The sequence below is a fragment of the Salvelinus alpinus genome, chromosome 26 (genome assembly GCF_045679555.1).
Source record: "Salvelinus alpinus chromosome 26, SLU_Salpinus.1, whole genome shotgun sequence".
NCBI lineage: Eukaryota > Metazoa > Chordata > Actinopteri > Salmoniformes > Salmonidae > Salvelinus > Salvelinus alpinus.
In genome coordinates, this window is record NC_092111.1 from 5,484,294 (window position 1) to 5,502,585 (window position 18,292).

At 42.1% G+C, this 18,292-nt stretch overlaps 1 protein-coding gene across 1 annotated transcript; it reads right to left on the bottom strand.

The window, feature by feature from the left end:
• Window positions 1–1,187: 1,187 nt before the first annotated feature.
• Window positions 1,188–4,105, bottom strand: LOC139554504 (trypsin-3-like; the record flags this gene model as incomplete). The annotated part of the gene is made up of 5 exons (XM_071367335.1): window positions 1,188–1,599; window positions 2,000–2,136; window positions 2,567–2,658; window positions 3,358–3,519; window positions 3,912–4,105. Coding segments are annotated over 5 exons (735 nt in total), but the record flags the coding sequence as incomplete, so codon positions are not given.
• Between the last annotated feature and the right edge of the window lie 14,187 nt (window positions 4,106–18,292).

Genomic DNA, 18,292 nt, shown 5'->3' on the forward strand with positions numbered 1-18,292 from the left:
GGAGGAGGAGTTAAGATAAATATGGAGGAGGAGTTAAGATACATATGGAGGAGGAGTTATGATGGAGGTTAGAAGGGTGTGCCAATCAACTTAAAAGATGTCTCTCTACTTATACAGCCTGCTTCTGCAAACAACAAGCAGTGAGTGAAGTTCACAAGAAGTATGATAGAAGAGAAGCATAGCTTCCTGTCATGTTTTCCCTGCACTTTGACCTCCATTTGAACTGCAAGTGAACCTTGTCGTGGAACATTCTAATCAAGTGAGAGAGACTTTGTCATTTCTTCAAACAGCCATCGATTAGTTATTTCAATAATGTAGCTGGTCAACAACCCACCCGTAGGTGATTCGTTGAGAGCCCAATGATTCTGAGTTGGGTCTTGCCTTATATAGCCCAACCTTGTTACATTTCCTTAATCCACCACAACTGTCTCAATGTGCCGAACCAACAGATATATATATATTCGGAGTCCTCTGTGTTCTCCTGCAAGTACTAAGAACTGAAGGAGAGACTTCATTCGGAACAGAGACACCTCGTTCTGAACATGCCGGTTTCAGAGTACAGAGAATGGGGGTAAGAACACGAGATGCGCAGAGCCGTGGTGAATTAGGTACAGAGTTATGTGAAAACTGCAACTTACACAACCAGAGTAACAGGATTGTACACACCTATAATTTATATAAACCTTAAAGTAATGCACATTTTCCCCTTACAACCTATTCTTAACAACCTGAAAAAGACAATAGTTGATATCCCTTGTGACAGGCTTGGAATGCATCTCAAATGGCACCCTATTCCCTATACAGTGCACTACTTTGACCTATTGAGTCCTGTTGGCCCTGGTCAAAAGTAGTGCACTAAATAGGGAATAGGGTGGCATTTGGGGGGTAACATACTGTAGGCTACAGCTCATTGAGAGATGAGAGGTCTCTTAGATCATGTTCTTTGAAAATGTCAACATGTATTCCTGAAAGGAAGAGACCAATATTATCAACTAAACTGTCTGTGAACATCCTCCTTCTCAGACTGCTGTGAATCAAAATGTTGAGAAAACGCAACACCCCCCCAACAACTGTGTGGCTCACATGCTGTTCCCATCACAATGTTTTATACCTGTCGGTGTTACGAAGAACAGTTTGAATCATTTTGAAGAAGAAAAAACACACGGATATAGGATTTATTGTAGGTCATTTTATAGGTATAGCCTAAACTTCTCTGGGGGTAGTCTATAGTCTGCGCGGGATATAGTGTGTGTGTGTGTTCCAAACGGTATATTACTGACAGGGTGTGAGAGTGCTGCACAGTATCCAAACGTATTGACTGATACACTGTCTGTTGACTCAGAGGTAGAGTGAATGTTTCTGATTGGCATAGTTAGTGTGACCTTGAATGAGTGTGTGAGCATTACAGTACATGTGTGTGTGTTCAACACTGTGTATGTGTGTGTGTGTTTAGTTGCTGCTCATGATATCGCTGATCCAGATGTTGTATTGGCAAACGCGGGCATAGACACTGGGGTGTCCCTCCTGGGCACACTCGTAACCCCAGGACACCACACCCTGCAGCTGACCATTACACACTAGGGGTCCACCGGAATCCCCCTGCGTGCACACACACACACACACACACACACACACACACACACACACACACACACACACACACACACACACACACACACACACACACACACACACACACACACACACACACACACACACACACACACACACACACACACAGAGAGAAAGGCAGAGAAAGGCAGAGAGAGAGGATTAAAAAGGTCAGAATGAAAGTGAATATTCTCAGGAGACAGAATACTGTAACTGTAGTAAGATAATCTAAAGGAGAGTGTTGAGTAGAGGGTTATTATCAATACAAGTGACAGAGGGGACGAAGAATGAAAGCAGGAAAAGGCTGTGGCTGAACCTGATAGTATAGTCAAACAGTCCTATATCGGTATCTCCACCCCCTTCTTCTCAGTGGTTTAGGCCGACTAACCTGACAGCTGCTGGCTCCTCCGTGCATGAATCCGGAGCATACCATGTTCTCTGTGAACAGATGGGGGTAAGCATTCGCGCAGATTCTGTGATCGATGATGGGCTGCCTCAGGCACTGGAGTTTAGTAGGAAAGCTGTCTGGCAAAGCAGAAATAAATCAATGAATATGCTGTGCCACACTTACTACACAGCCTCTCATTCAACATGCAGTATTCTTCACGAGAGGTGCTGTGTTGTGTGCATTCAAGTCAGCCCTAGACCGTTTGCGTTTGAAATGGTATGCATCGTGTACACAAAAAAAGCATACCCTTCAAGTAACTTTGCTTTAATCAAAGAAAGCACTTATTAACTTCAAATCCCAATCCCCTCTGATTTCCCCTGTAGTTTGTGTCCTCTAAATCATGGCATAGTTATGGAACTGTAGAAAGGGCCCATAGCCACTAATACAGGATCAGATTATTTTGTATTCGCCTAATAGTTTTACGTTTAAGATTGAGGGTTGGCTAGTCACATCCTAAGCCTACGGTTAGGTGCAACTTCTACATTTAGCTCCCAGCCTCTCACTTACTTCCATTGGTGATGGTGTTGCCCCAGCCGGACACCAGGCAGTTCTCGTCGGCCTGGGGGCAGCGGGAGGGCAGGGCCACAGTCTGGACGTAGCTGTAAAGTTCAAATACATTTTTTTATATTCCACCTAAATAGCAGCAGTCAGTACAAATTGAAATCCACAAGCATACAAATGGCATAGGCCTAACTAAATACATATTTATTTATAAATTGATAAAAGGACAAAAAAAGGATCTTGAAGACTTAGAGTGACTCATTAGCAGGGTTGGGGAAGCTACTCTGAAAATATAGTTTTACCAAGCTACCAATTACTTCACGCTGTAAGAAGTTAAGATACATTAAAGCTAACCTTAAGAAAAATACACTTTACTTAACTAGTTACTTAGAAAAAGTAGTGCACTACATCAAACTACTCCGTGAAAAATGATCATATCTAAATTTGAAATGTCATAGACTACAAATTGCCAGTCAAAATGTGTAATTTAGCCTATTAAACACAAAAAGGTGAGAATTAGGTATACAAGTGTTTCAAGTGAGAATTAGACAGGTCTGATGCCAAAAAAGAAAGTATGTAAATTCTTGCCTACTTCATCAATATGTTATTTTAGGAAGATGAGTAGTGTCGTCCCAGTAGTTAGCTACACCACTACATGGCAAAACAGTAATTAACTACCGAAAACACAAACAATATTTTTATTTCGTTCAACGACCACAGAATTACTACAAGATGTAACTAAATTACTAGTTGAACTAAATGTAGTTCACTACTCCACAACACTGCTCATTAATCACCTGTTGAGGGTGGCAGGCTTGCTCAGCTTGATCAGCATGATGTCGTTGTCCAGGGTGTAACTGTCGTAGTTGGGGTGCTTGATTAGCTCGGCGGAGTCGATCCACTGCTCGGTGACCTCGTTCTGCTCGATGTTGTGCTCACCCAGACGCACCTGGATACGACTGAGGATCAAGAGAGGGTTTTAGGAAATCCATCCTTTTGGAGTGAGCGAAAAGTAAAGCACATATCTAAGATTGTGTGAAGTCCCGCGGTAAGGCCAGCCATACGATAATGTATGCACACGCTACTTGTAAGTCGCTTTGGGAAAAAAGCGACTGTGAAATGGCACATATTGAAATGTGGTTCTGTAGTAAACAATACATTTAGACTAATACCTGACCAACATCACCTATTATACCGGACTCTTTCCTGACCATATGATTATCTTACCAAGAAAGACTGTGTCCCACTTGTTATAGTCTATAACAAGTGGGGCCCAATTAAAAGCTAAAACACCAAGGGCTGACATCAAATAGGCCTACATCAGTTGAATTAACTCCCTGTCAGTACTTACGACTTGTGGCAGTGGGCAGCAGACACCACCCACTGGCTGGAGATCAGGGAGCCACCGCAGAAGTGGTAGCCAGCGTTCAGGGACACTTGGTAAGGCACCGAGTGGGCAGGGCACTCATACCCTCCGACAACCTTCTCATCGCTCTCCTCCACCGGGGCAGCAACTGAAACAATCAGGTGTGGAGTTAAGCCCGATCAAACTCACATACAGAAGAGTAGATAAGAAGAGCCACAAGCTGATGGATCCATTAACAAAGAGGATTTTTTTTTAAACAGTTTAGCGAACAAGGATAGGCACATCAGTCCACTTTCCCTGTAGAGTGATTTGTTTTTCTTACATACTGCTCCGAGCAAAGCCAGAAGAATCAGGACTTTCATGTTTGTTTGTACGTATGGCGCTCACACAACCAAGGCTCCAACCGCCTTTATATACTGTACCAATCCACGCTATCTCCACTTCTTCAAGGTCCTGTTAAAACCAGTTCTTCCTGGGAATAGGGCATATGGCTCCAGAACACATGGATACGGGTGTAGTATGGAACCAATAGGCCTCCAACTAGGGGCCACGGCATGTTATCTACTGTATGACATTCCAAACGTAATGATAAACTATAGACTCAAGTAATTTGACATTTACCTAGACACCTGAAGTAATTGTGTGTCATATTCTCACATAATACATGATAGCTTGCAACATATAGGAATACTGTATATATCAGCACATTCTTTATAATTTATAAATAAATACTGTTCTGGGCGCTCCTTTCCTGTTCTAGCCAGGGTCAGCAAGGAATATTATGTCAACTCAGATAACCTCATCAGTTCTGCCCTTATCATATTAGTTGTGTTTGTTTAAATGTACTTCTGAGTAGCCTTGGGAAATGTTGGGACACAAATTAGATAGCATGTCCTAAGAGTTTAACAGTCCTTGAAACATGAGCCTGTGCAGTAGCTTGAAAAAAAAAGGTGTTCCATAACATGGGATAATTCAGATTCACACATATTCCTCTGAGTCACATCATGTTATCTACTGTATGACATCCCAAACGTAAGGATAAACTATAGGCCTCCAACTATGGGACTCCAACTAGCCGCGTCCTCAGAGCATGCGTAGACCAGCTGGCTGGTGTGTTTACGGACATATTCAATCAATCCCTATCCCAGTCTGCTGTCTCTACATGCTTCAAGAGGGCCACCATTGTTTCTGTTCCCAAGAAAGCTAAGGTAACTGAGCTAAACAACTATTGCCCCGTAGCACTCACTTCCGTCATCATGAAGTGCTTTGAGAGACTAGTCAAGGATCATATCACCTCCACCTTACCGGCCACCCTAGACCCACTTCAATTTGCTTACCGCCCCAATAGGTCCACAGACGACGCAATCACACTGCACACTGCCCTAACCCATCTGGACAAGAGGAATACCTATGTAAGAAAGTTGTTCATCGACTACAGCTCAGCATTTAACACCATAGTACCCTCCAAACTCGTCATTAAGCTCGAGACCCTGGGTCTCGACCCCGCCCTGTGCGACTGGGTCCTGGACTTTGACGGGACGCCCCCAGGTGGTGAGGGTAGGAAACAACATCTCCACCCCGCTGATCCTCAACACTGGGGCCCCACAAGGGTGCGTTCTCAGCCTTCTCCTGTACTCCCTGTTCACCCATGCCTGCGTGGCCATGCACGACTCCAACTCAATCATCAAGTTTGCAGACGACACAACAGTGGTAGGCTTGATTACCAACAACGATGAGACAGCCTACAGGGAGGAGGTGAGGGCCCTCGGAGTGTGGTGACAGGAAAATAACCTCACACTCAACGTCAACAAAACAAAGGAGATGATCGTGGACTTCAGGAAACAGCAGAGGTAGCACCCCCTATCCACATCGATGGGACAGTAGTGGAGAAGGTTGGAAGTTAAGTTCCTCGGCGTACACATCACGGACAAACTGAAATGGTCCACCCACACAGACAGCGTGGTGAAGAAGGCGCAACAGCGCCTCTTCAACCTCAGGAGACTGAAGAAGTTTGTCTTGTCACCAAAAACACTCACAAACTTTTACAGATGCAGAATCGAGAGCATCCTGTCGGGCTGTATCAACGCCTGGTACGGCAACTGCTCCGCCCACAACCGTAAGGCTCTCCAGAGGGTAGTGAGGTCTGCACAACGCATTAACGGGGGCAAACTACCTGCCCTCCAGGACAACTACACCACCCGGTCACAGGAAGGCCAAAAAGGTCATCAAGGACAACAACCACCTGAGCCACTGCCTGTTCACCCCGCTATCACCCAGAAGGCGAGGTCAGTACAGGTGCATCAAAGCTGGGACCGAGAGACTGAAAAACAGCTTCTATCTCAAGGCCATCAGACTGTTAAACAGCCATCACTAACATTGAATGGCTGCTGCCAACATACTGACTCAGATCTCTAGCCACTTTAATAATTCAAAATTGGATGTATTAAATGAATCACTAGTCACTTTAAACAATGGCACTTTATATAATGTTTACACACCCACAAGGGTGCGTTCTAAGCCCTCTCCTGTACCATTGTTCCTGTCATTACTCATCTCAAATGTATATACTGTACTCTATACCATCTACTGCATCTTGCCTATGCCGTTCAGCCATCGCTCATCCATATATTTATATGTACATATTCTTATTCATTCCTTTACACTTGTGTGTAAAAGGTAGTTGTGAAATTGTTAGATTACTTGTTAGATATTACTGCATGGTCAGAACTAGAAGCACAAGCATTTCGCCACACTCGCATTAACATCTGCTAAACATGTGTATGTGACCAATAAAATTAGATTTTCTTTAATTCAGGCTCTAGAGTAAATTGACATTTGCCTAGACACCTGAAGTAATTGTGTGTGTTCAATGACTCAAATTCATTGACTCAAAAAGTAATATTCACACATGGCTTCGTTGTTTAACAACAAAATCGACACGTGCGCATCTATGGGGCAAAACAGATGGGATTTGCTTAGATTGACAGCATGTAAACTATATATCATCTCCAATGTTTATTGAAAATAAATACATTTGCACAATGAGCACTTGTCTCAAATACATTGTTACAGTTGTTGGTTAGCTAGCTAGCGAATTTTTGACATATTAGCATAGACATGACAGTCAAAACACCTCAAAATAAGGCATCGATTCAAGAACAAGATAATATTTGCTGAAATGAGCCATCTATGATTACCCACATGGCAGCTTCTTGTCATTGTTGCTAGCTACAGTATCTGGCCATCCAGAATCACAACAACACACTGCCTTCTGCTCCATTAAAGTGTGCGCATTGTTTTCGTAACGTACAGCACGCATAAAGCAACTATTTCTGTCTTACAATCTCTCTCCACCAGGTGTAGCACTTCTCTCATCGTTTAAAAACAAGAAATGGACAGTGACGGGGGTAAGGGGATACCTAGTAATTTTTTTCGTCATCATTGCATGCGATCATCATTCTCAAAGCCGCTGTTTACTTCTAAGATCACCGCCCTAAAAACCCGATTCAAATTCGACACAAACCTTCAAATAGGTATGTAATGACACATTATAAAAACTCTTTATAGTGTTTTATTTACATTTTAGGGGCGATAAGGTGATAAGTTGGACAGATCGAGTGAAAAAAGCAATTTTTGGCCTGCCTGGTGACATCCCCATGCGGTATAAGTTAATAGACCCATAACAGAGAGTTTCAAACCTCTCTGCCAATAACAGGTAGTTTTCAAGTGACATATCCCTCCCATTAGGTCCCTCACTCAGGCCACTCACAGACAGCCCTAGTGAAATTCTTGCTAGAGAAATTGCTTTTTGCTAATAAACTATTTATTTTTAACCATTTTAATTTAAAACAATCACAGTAAGGTACTTAATTGTCAACTAGAAATGATTTGATATTGATATATCAATAGCTTCATTGGACCTTTAATGCAGTGGGAATCTATTTGTTTCCATATTGCCAATATTTCACCATATAACATTTTTATTACATGTAGAAATGTAGAGCTAGAACTATCACCGAATAAGATCAGAATATTATATGGTATTTATGTTTTCCGTTCATTTGAGGTTGTCTGCATACAGTTGGACGTACACAATATATGGACTGGGACATGGATCTATCTCAACATAAGTCCACTTTTGAGGTCTGAAAACGTCTGACAAACTTTGATTTTGGAGTGTGATGACCCTTTACAAGCAGAACAGAGCCTCATTTCTGAAGGAGTTTAAAAGAAAACAGGATAAATATAAAAATCTAGTTTTATTAGGTTTACTTCAGCACAGATCCTTTCTCTAGATTCTCAGCTGGATTTCCGCTTAAATTTGAATACATTTTGGATATACTTTAGTCACTTCATCACAGGCAGTCCTGAGAGAGCGAGAGGGCATTAGTTCAAACCATGTTATACCAACACAGCCAGAGTAAGAACTAAGCAAAACGTAACAGTGCATATCAACTATATCGTTTTAGGTTATGTCCCAAATGGCTCCCTATTCCCTATTTAGCAAACTACTTTTGACCAAAGCCGTTTAGGGAATAGCCCACTAGGCACAGACGTCAGTTCAACGTCTATTCCACGTTGGTTCAACGAAATTTAATTGAAATGACGTGGAAACGATGTGGATTTAAACCGTGTGTGCCCAGTGGGAGGGTGCCTTCAGGGATGCAGCGTACCCACTGGACACACCACGTCATTTCAACGTGGAGAATTGGGTAATATTTGGTAGATACTTTGATCAATGAGATTCCAACCTATTTTCACACACTCAAAAAGACAGACAAACGTTTGTTGAATTCCCAATGTGTTATTACAATGCTTTCAGAAAATCAATGTCAGATTATTTTTATTTAGTTGTCACCTAAACGTGTTTTCACTGCGCTTTCAACCCTTTAAAAGGACACCAAAGTTCAAATGTTTTATTATCACATACACCGGAAAGGTGCAGTGACGTGTTGTTTTACAGGGTCATTCACAGTAGAACAGCACCCCTGGAGAAAATTAGGGTTAATCGCCTTGCTCAAGGGCACTTATACAGATTTTTCACCTTATTGTCTTGGGTATTCGAACCAGCTACCTTTCAGTTACTGGCCCAATGCATTAACTGCTAGGCTACCTGTGGTACAATGCCATGTCAGATATTTTGTTTATTTATACAACTACTTAATGTGTTATCGCTGTGCTTGACGTAATAGCACAACCAAATTACCTGGATTGCAACTAGTTGAGATTCCATTCCAGTACATGGTGCAAGTGTTCAATGTCGTTTGAGATTCTGGGTAGATTATTTTAGCAATTGTGAAGATTTTCACGGACCTGTGACTCTGAACACGCACACTTTCTACGATTACATAAGAAGACATTTATTGTTACAGTAACCTCAATGTGGCAATGGATGTGTTACTCAGGTTGAATAAATACTGTTACATAAGTTTGTAAGATAGTAAATAACCTTATGTTAAGGCTGTCTTACAAAAGTCATATTGAATTTGTATCAACATTTAAAAATAAGATTTATCTCTTGCCTATTCTTTAACTTTATTTTTGGTTGAAATGGAGACGTGAATCCAACATACAGTATCATTTGCAAAAGTGCCAATGAAACCAAATATCAAATCAAATGACATTTTATTGGTCACAAGCACCGAATACAACAGGTGTAGACTTTACATTGAAATGCTTACTTAAGAGCCCATTCCCAACAGTGCAGATTTGAAAAGTAAGACAAATATTCGCTAAATAAAAAAAGGAAATAGTAACACAATAAAAACAATAACGAGGCCGTATACAAGGAGTACCAGTAACGAGTCACTTTTCAGGGGTATGTGGTAGTTAAGGTAATTGAGGTAACACAGTATGTACATGTGGGTAGGAGTAAAACTGACGAGGCAATCAGGATCAGTGGAGGCTGCAGAAGGGAGGACGGCTCATAATAATGGCTGGAACGGAGCAAATGGAATGGCATCAAACGAATGGAAACCGTATGTTTGATATATTTGATACCTTTACACTAATTACGCTCCAGCCATTATCACAAGCCTGTCCTCCCCAATTAATGTGCCACCAACCTCCTGTGATCAGGATATATAATAAACAGAGTAGCAGTAGCATATGTAAAGTGTGTCTATGTGCGAGTGTGTGGCATCAATCTGCATATGTGTCTTGTGTGTGTGAGCGTATGTTGTGTGTGTGTGTGTGTGTGTGTGTGTGTGTGTGTGTGTGTGTGTGTGTGTGTGTGTGTGTGTGTGTGTGTGTGTGTGTGTGTGTGTGTGTGTGTGTGTTGGTGTTTCAGTGTAATATGTGTGAGTGTTTGGGTAGAGTCTAGTGAGGGTACATAGTGCCAGTGCAAGGGAGTCAATGCAAAACAATTATCTTCTGCTTGGATAGCTACATTGACTGAAGTGTACAACAGTTTCCTGAGTAAACATGGGCCAGTATCCCTATGGAACGCTTTCGACACCTTGTAGAGTCCATGCCCCAACAAATTGAGGCTGTTCTGAGGGCAAAAAGGGGGTGCAACTCAATATTAGGAAGGTGTTCCTAATGTTTTGTACACTCAGTGTAGAATTGATCAAATATGGTTACATGTCATTTGCTCGGTCGAACCTACACCTTGGAAAGACTTCGATAGCAACAGTGAATCTATTAAGTACAGATTTCTCAAAAATCATTCTCACGATAGCACATTGGCAATAGTATCCGGGTTTGGCTAAAACATGGGAGACCGATGGGATAGCTGTAGATAGATCAACTCTGCAGTAGGAGGTGCTGGCCAGCCTTTTGTTTTTCTCAATGATCTGTTGTTTCAAAGATACAAATTCAACATAAGGTTAGTCTATGTTGAAAATCGTTACCATGATGACAATCTTGTGGTCCCGTGTGGCTCAGTTGGTAGAGCATGGCGCTTGCAACGCCAGGGTTGTGGGTTCATTCCCCACGGGGGGACCAGGATGAATATGTATGAACTTTCCAATTTGTAAGTCGCTCTGGATAAGAGCGTCTGCTAAATGACTTAAATGTAAATGTTGTGGTTGAAATGTTACACTTACAACAAGTTTAGTCTTTTTTTTTTTTTTTTTTAATCCAATGTCTTTTCCACGTAACAATACATTGACAAATTATGTTGAAACAATGATTTAACTTACTTTTAGTGAACATAAAATAACTTTGGGTCAACTGAAAAGCTCAAAAACACTTAGAAACATGTAAAGTGTTGGTCCCATGTTTCATGAGCTGAAATAAAAGAACCCAGAAATGTTCCATACTGTCACGTTTACTCCTGCTCCCTCTCTCCAGCGCTCGACGTCGCCAGTTTACTTATTATTACGCACACTTGCCACCATCATTACACGCACCTGCACCTCATGAGACTCACCTTGACCCCATCACCTTACCTCCCCTATATCTGTCACTCCCTTTGGCTCTTATTGTTTCTCTTTATATGTTTCATGTCTGTATGTATGCTACTCATGTTTCTTGTTTTGTTCCATAATCGTTTATTTATTAAATTCACTCCCTGTACTTGCTTCCCGATTATTAGAGTACACGTTATACGTACATGCGCACAAAAAGCTTATTTCTCTCAAATTTTGTCCACAAATTTGTTTACATCCCTTTTAGTGAGCATTTCTCCATTGCCAAGATAATCCATCCACCTGACAAGTGTGGCATATCAAGAAGCTGATTAAACAGCATGATCATTACACATCTGGGGACAATAAAAGGCCACTCTAAAATGTGCAGTTTTGCCACACAACACAATGCCACAGATGTCTCAAGTTTTGAGGGAGCATGCAATTGGCATGCTGACTTCAGGAATGTCCACCAGAGCTGTTGCCAGAGAATTGAATGTTAATTTCTCTACCATAAGCCACCACCAACGTCGTTTTAGAGAATTTAGTAGTATGTCCAACCGGCCTCACAACTGCAGACCACGTGTATGGCGTTGTGTGGACTAACGGTTTACTGATGTCAACGTTGTGACCAGAGTGCCCCATGGTGACGGTGGGGTTATGGTACAGGCAGGCATAAGTTACAGACAACGAACACAATTGCATTTTATCGATGGCCATTTGAATGCACAGAAATACAGTGACTAGATTCTGAGGCCCATTGTGAGGCCCATTTTTTTGTCAGGTACCTTTGACCAACAGATGCATGTCTGTATTCCCAGTCACGTGAAATCCATAGATTAGGGAATATGTTGGAATATGTTCCGCTATTCTTCCGATGGCATTGAGGAGTACATCACATCAGTCACTGGCTTTATCAATAAGTCCATCGAGGACGTCGTCCCCACAGTGACTGTACGTACATACCCCAACCAGAAGCCATGGTTTACAAGGCAACATTCGCACTGAGCTAAAGGGTAGAGCTTCCGCTTTCAAGGAGCGGGACTCTAACCTGGAAGCTTATAAGAAATCCCACTATGCCCTCCGACGAAACATCAAACAGGCAAAGCATCAATACAGGACTAAGATCGAATCGTACTACACCAGCTCCGATGCTCGTCGGATGTGGCAGGGCCTGCAAACTATTACAGACTACTAAGGGAAGCACAGCCGAGAGCTGCCCAGTGACACGAGACTACCAGACGAGCTAAATTACTTCTATGCTTGCTTCAAGGCAAGTAACACTGAAACATGCATGAGATCAGCTGTTCCGGACGACTGTGTGATCACTCTCTCTGTAGCCGATGTGAGTAAGACCTTTAAACAGATCAACATTCACAAGGCCGCAGGGCCAGACTCCAACCACCCTAGTCATAGACTGTTCTCTCTGCTACCGCACGGCACGCGGTACCGGAACGCCAAGTCTAGGTCCAAAAGGCTCCTAAATAACTTCTACCCCCAAGCCATAAGACTCCTGAACAGCTAATCAAATGGCTACCTAGACTGCATATTGCAGATTAATGTAAGTACAAAAAAAATTGCGTGGTTCTCTACCTGTGTAATTTATTGAAATTTGGTTGGTTTCTGAAGGAGAAAATGTTATGTAATTCAACACACACACCACTCATAGAGGGCAACGATGAGCACAGTGATGGCTACCAGCTTGTTCATTATGAGTTGGCTGTGGTTGTCCAGGTAGACCTGCTGTCACAGCAGTTAAGCCTCGTTCACACTGGCAGTTTGAAGTGACTCAAGTCCTATTTTAAAAAAATCTGATTTGAATCTGTTCTTTTTCCTGCAGTTTGAACAACCAAAAAGAACATGGATTCGGATATTTCAAGCCACAGATACAAATCTGATTGCTGGTTATGTGACTTGTCTCTGAATGGTCAAATACGATTTATTTGCCCTCAAGTGTTTTTTAGACTGTTATTTGGCACATCTTGTGGCTTGCTAGCTACTCTGTTGACAGTTTAACAAGAACATGTGGTAGCTAACTAGCTTGTTAATTGTTTTTAAACAAATTAGTGAATGTGCTAGAAAGCTAAACCGCAACCTAGCTAGCTAGTTGACTGCAGTGGCTAGCCAAAAATGACTTCGATCATCTTATCCTTTGAGGCTTTAAAAGTGTTCTTACACTATGATTTTGAACATTCCACGTCTCCTTAGCTTGCTACATAACTTCTGAGTGATTGGAACCACGAGCACCACCACCAATCAGCCTACATACACCCGTCGTTACTATGACAACACGCGTAGCCATGTCAGCAAATGACTGCTGTCTGAACACCAACAAATCCGATTTAGTCACTTGTAACTTGCTGTTTGTAGTCAGTATTTCAAATGGATTTTAAAGCAAAACTGATTTGATCTTTCAGGCCTGCAGTGTGAACAAGGCTTTAGAGCCTGCTTTTATGTAGAAATAAGTGACTTGGACTAGCCTTTTGGACTGTGAAGGATGGTTTTGTTCTCTTTTTAACAAAAATATATGCCTTATAGAAATAGGACATGTTAATCACAAAACATAGCGTGACTGCAGAAAAGCTGTTGCTAATCTAGGGTGTCGACTGTGCTAACCACAAGGTTGAGACAAGATGGAAAATTACTGAATAACAAGAAAACAGGAACTGAGCAATGTAGCAACCGACAACTCAGCTCAATCTTCACAACAAACACTTCCGGATATCTGGATCCTGTGTGCTGTGAGGCTGAGCCCAGCCTGGGCACCACCGATAGGCTAGCAAGTTTAAACCACGCTAAGCCTCTACTGTGACAGGCCAACTCTCAAGTTGGAACTACCTCTGTCACAGTATAAAAGAAGATGTCTGTACTATTTCAGTCAGTTCTCTGCTTTACCCTGCGTGGTGATACAGTGAACCCGTATATACGAAAATTGCATTTACCGCTTGTGTTAAATAAAAATACTTAAAGTATATTCGGTGACTCTGAATCACATTTTATCCTGATACCAGATTCGATTGACGCAACCCTTTACAGGACTCACCAAGCAGTCTAGTTTCTTTTAGGGGCCAACCTCTTCATGTTGGAGAGAAAACTGTACGTTTTAAAGCAGGTTTTCTGCAGTTCTATACATTTTGCAATTTTATAAAAAAAGATATGCAATTCTCTACTCAACCTTCCACAAGACATAGTCCCGACACAAATCTAGGGCTGCTACCCAAGCCGGCTGGTCGTTCGACCCAGTCGTTCAGTCTTTTTGTTCTGTGTCTATGGACGAGACCCAGTCGTTCGTTCTAAATGTTCCATTGACATATTGGCTGGCAACGTTATTATCCCTTGCTTGCTAGCCAGAATAACAAAGTAGCAGCCAGAGTGCAGAGTGCAGCCATGCAGCCAGAAGTGCAGCCAGAATAACAAAGTAGCTGCATTTGTTAAAGCTGTTTCCTAGTGACATTTATTTGGATACATCCATAACAATGAGCTGAGGCGCGATTTTGCCTGGCATAGAAAATGAGCTCACTCGTCTGTCAGGACACTGTTGTTCAGTGGCGCTAGCCAACAACACAGCTAACGCAATCACTTCGAACTGAAGCTGTAAAGACTGCAAACCAGCTGCACTTCGTTTCGTTTGACATTTCTTTGCATATATCCATAAAAAAAATGCCAGCTGATTCATGATTTCAACTTGTCTGTCTCGTCCCGACTCCGGTTAAGTTCATTACTATGGGACAGCTGGAGATCGAATTTGAATATTGAAACAATGTTGCAAATGTTGGAGACAGACAGCAAGGTTTATACAAATCTCCGTTGTTGAAAACCACATTTTTGTCTAAAAGAAATTTGAGATAATGTCTAGATACTTTTCATAGTGGAGATTAAGTTTATAAATTGCTGGGCTTATGAGACAGTGGATTGCACAGTCAGATGGAACAGAGTAAAGATTTTGCCAGTGGTAGTTTGTGGAATAGACACCGGCTGGAAAGCGGTTTTAACCAATCAGCATTCAGGATTAGACCCACCCCTAGTATAATATGTTCATAACACTGTCATGACCCATATATTTACACCTGTTGTGACATATATTGTGTTATTTTATGGCTGGTTATGACACCTACATAATTGTCAAAACGTAAATTGATAAAAATCTTAATTTTTCATGTCAATAAATGTCCTTTCCTTGTAATGAATTCTTTAGTCATGTTTTTTCATATTTTAAATCACTTGTAAAAAAATACACTTTATGACACTGTCAAGAAGCACTCTTTCTAAAGTTATCCGCCGCCATTGTTGCAACCCCTATTACCAGTCTGTTCAACCTCTCTTTCGTATCATCCGAGATCCCTAAAGATTGGAAAGATGCCGCGGTCATGCCCCTCTTCAAAGGGGGTGACACTCTAGACCCAAACTGTTATAGACCTATATCCATCCTGCCCTGCCTTTCTAAAGTTTTCGAAAGCCAAGTTAATAAACAGATCACTGACCATTTCGAATCCCACCGTACCTTCTCCGCTGTGCAATCCGGTTTCCGAGCTGGTCACGGGTGCACCTCAGCCCCGCTCAAGGTACTAAACGATATCATAACCGCCATCGATAAAAGACAGTACTGTGCAGCCGTCTTCATCGACCTGGCCAAGGCTTTCGACTCTGTATCCTTATCGGCAGACTCAACAGCCTTGGTTTCTTAAATGATTGCCACGCCTGGTTCACCAACTACTTCTCAGACAGAGTTCAGTGTGTCAAATCGGAGGGCCTGTTGTCCGGACCTCTGGCAATCTCTATGGGGGTACCATTGGTTTCAATTCGTCGGGCCGACTCTTTTCTCTGTATATATCAACGATGTCGCTCTTGCTGCGGGTGATTCTCTGATCCACCTCTACGCAGACGACACCATTCTGTATACATCTGGCCTTTCTTTGGACACTGTGTTAACTAACCTCCAAACGAGCTTCAATGCCATACAACACTCCTTCCGTGGACTCCAACTGCTCTTAAACGCTAGTAAAACCAAATGCATGCTTTTCAACCGTTCGCTGCCCGCACCCGCCCGCCCGACTAGCATCACTACTCTGGACGATTCTGACTTAGAATATGTGGACAACTACAAATACCTAGGTGTCTGGTTAGACTGTAAACTCTCCTTCCAGACTCATATTAAACATCTCCAATCCAAAATTAAATATAGAACCGGTTTCCTATTTCGCAACAAAGTCTCCTTCACTCACGCCGCCAAACATACCCTCGTAAAACTGACTATCCTACCGATCCTTGACTTCGGCGATGTCATTTACAAATCGCTTCCAATACTCTACTCAGCAAACTGGATGCAGTCTATCACAGTGCCATCCGTTTTGTCACCAAAGCCCCTTATACCACCCACCACTGCGACCTGTATGCTCTAGTCGGCTGGCCCTCGCTACGTACTCATCGCCAGACCCACTGGCTCCAGGGCATCTATAAGTCTATGCTAGGTAAAGCTCCGCCTTATCTCAGCTCACTGGTCACGATAACAACACCCGTAGCACGCGCTCCAGCAGGTATATCTCACTGGTCGTCCCCAAGGCCAACACTTACTTTTGCCGCCTTTCCTTCCAGTTCTCTGCTGCCAATGACTGGAATGAATTGCAAAAATCGCTGAAGCTGGACACTTATATTTCCCTCACTAACTTTAAACATCAGCTAACTGATTGCTGCAGCTGTACATAGCCCATCTGTAAATAGCCCACCCAATCTACCTACCTCATCCCCATATTGTTTTTATGTACTTGTCTACTCTTTTGCACACCAGTATTTCTACTTGGATATCATCATCTGCTATTTATCACTCCAGTGTTAATTTGCTAAACTGTAATTACTTCGCTACTATGGCCTATTTATTACCTTACCTCCTCACGCCATTTGCACACACTGTATATAGACTTTCTTTTTTTTCTATTGTGTTATTGACTACACTTGTTTATTCCATGTGCAACTCTGTGTTGTTTGTGTCGCACTGCTTTGCTTTATCTTGGCCAGGTCGCAGTCGTAAATGAGAACTTGTTCTCAACTAGCCTACCTGGTTAAATAAAGGTGAAATAAAAAATACAGATAAAAAAACTATGACCAATCATATAAGCCAGATAGGGTTATCATGTACATGCCCTTATATCAGTCATCAGTAAAAAAGAGGGTGTCTTCTCCTGCTCCTGCATTCATCAGTAACAGAGCATTGGGGCCGGCACATGTCTGACAGCAATGTGTACGCAATTACAATAATGAATATGGTCAATAAAATAAAATAAAAGTTAACATAGCCTACGTGTTAACAGTATGTTTATGGTGTAATGGAATGTTTTGCCTTTTGTATAGGTTTTGACATTTATGTAGGTGTCATTACAGCCATAAAATAACACATATGTCACAACAGGTCTAAATACATGTCATAACAGGTAATGACAAGTTGTCAGCTTTTATGTCATATGAGATTGGATACTTTTCCCACCACTGCTTATGTCACGTTAATGATGTGAGAGTGACTAACAAAATCAAATGGGGGCCCCCTTGAGGTCAGGGCCCCTGGGCACGTGACCTGCCGCACCCGGTCGGTATTCGTTCATGATTACTATAAGTTTAGATAACTGGCTAGATTCATTTACCAATCTAAAAATGGTTAGCTGACATGGCTAATTGAGTGACTATCAGTGACAAAACAAGAGAAACTGCTGATGCTCAACCAAATTTTAAAGTACACTAAAGTATCAAAACAGCCACTGTCAATTAATCAACGCATTACTGACCACTGGTGAACCACTGTGTCTCGCGACCCCCGTTTCAGTCCCCAGTATGTATGTACCAGGGGGCTAGGGTCAGCCTGTCTTATCTGGTGCACTGTGAGCTCAATCATGCTCCCACTAATTTCTCCCCCAACCCCGCCCTGTTACCTAACACAATCACAAAGTGTACATCAAGACAGACAGCAGAGCTTATAACAATCATTTAAAGTTGTATTGAATCGAATCAAAAACAAATCCCTCACTAACA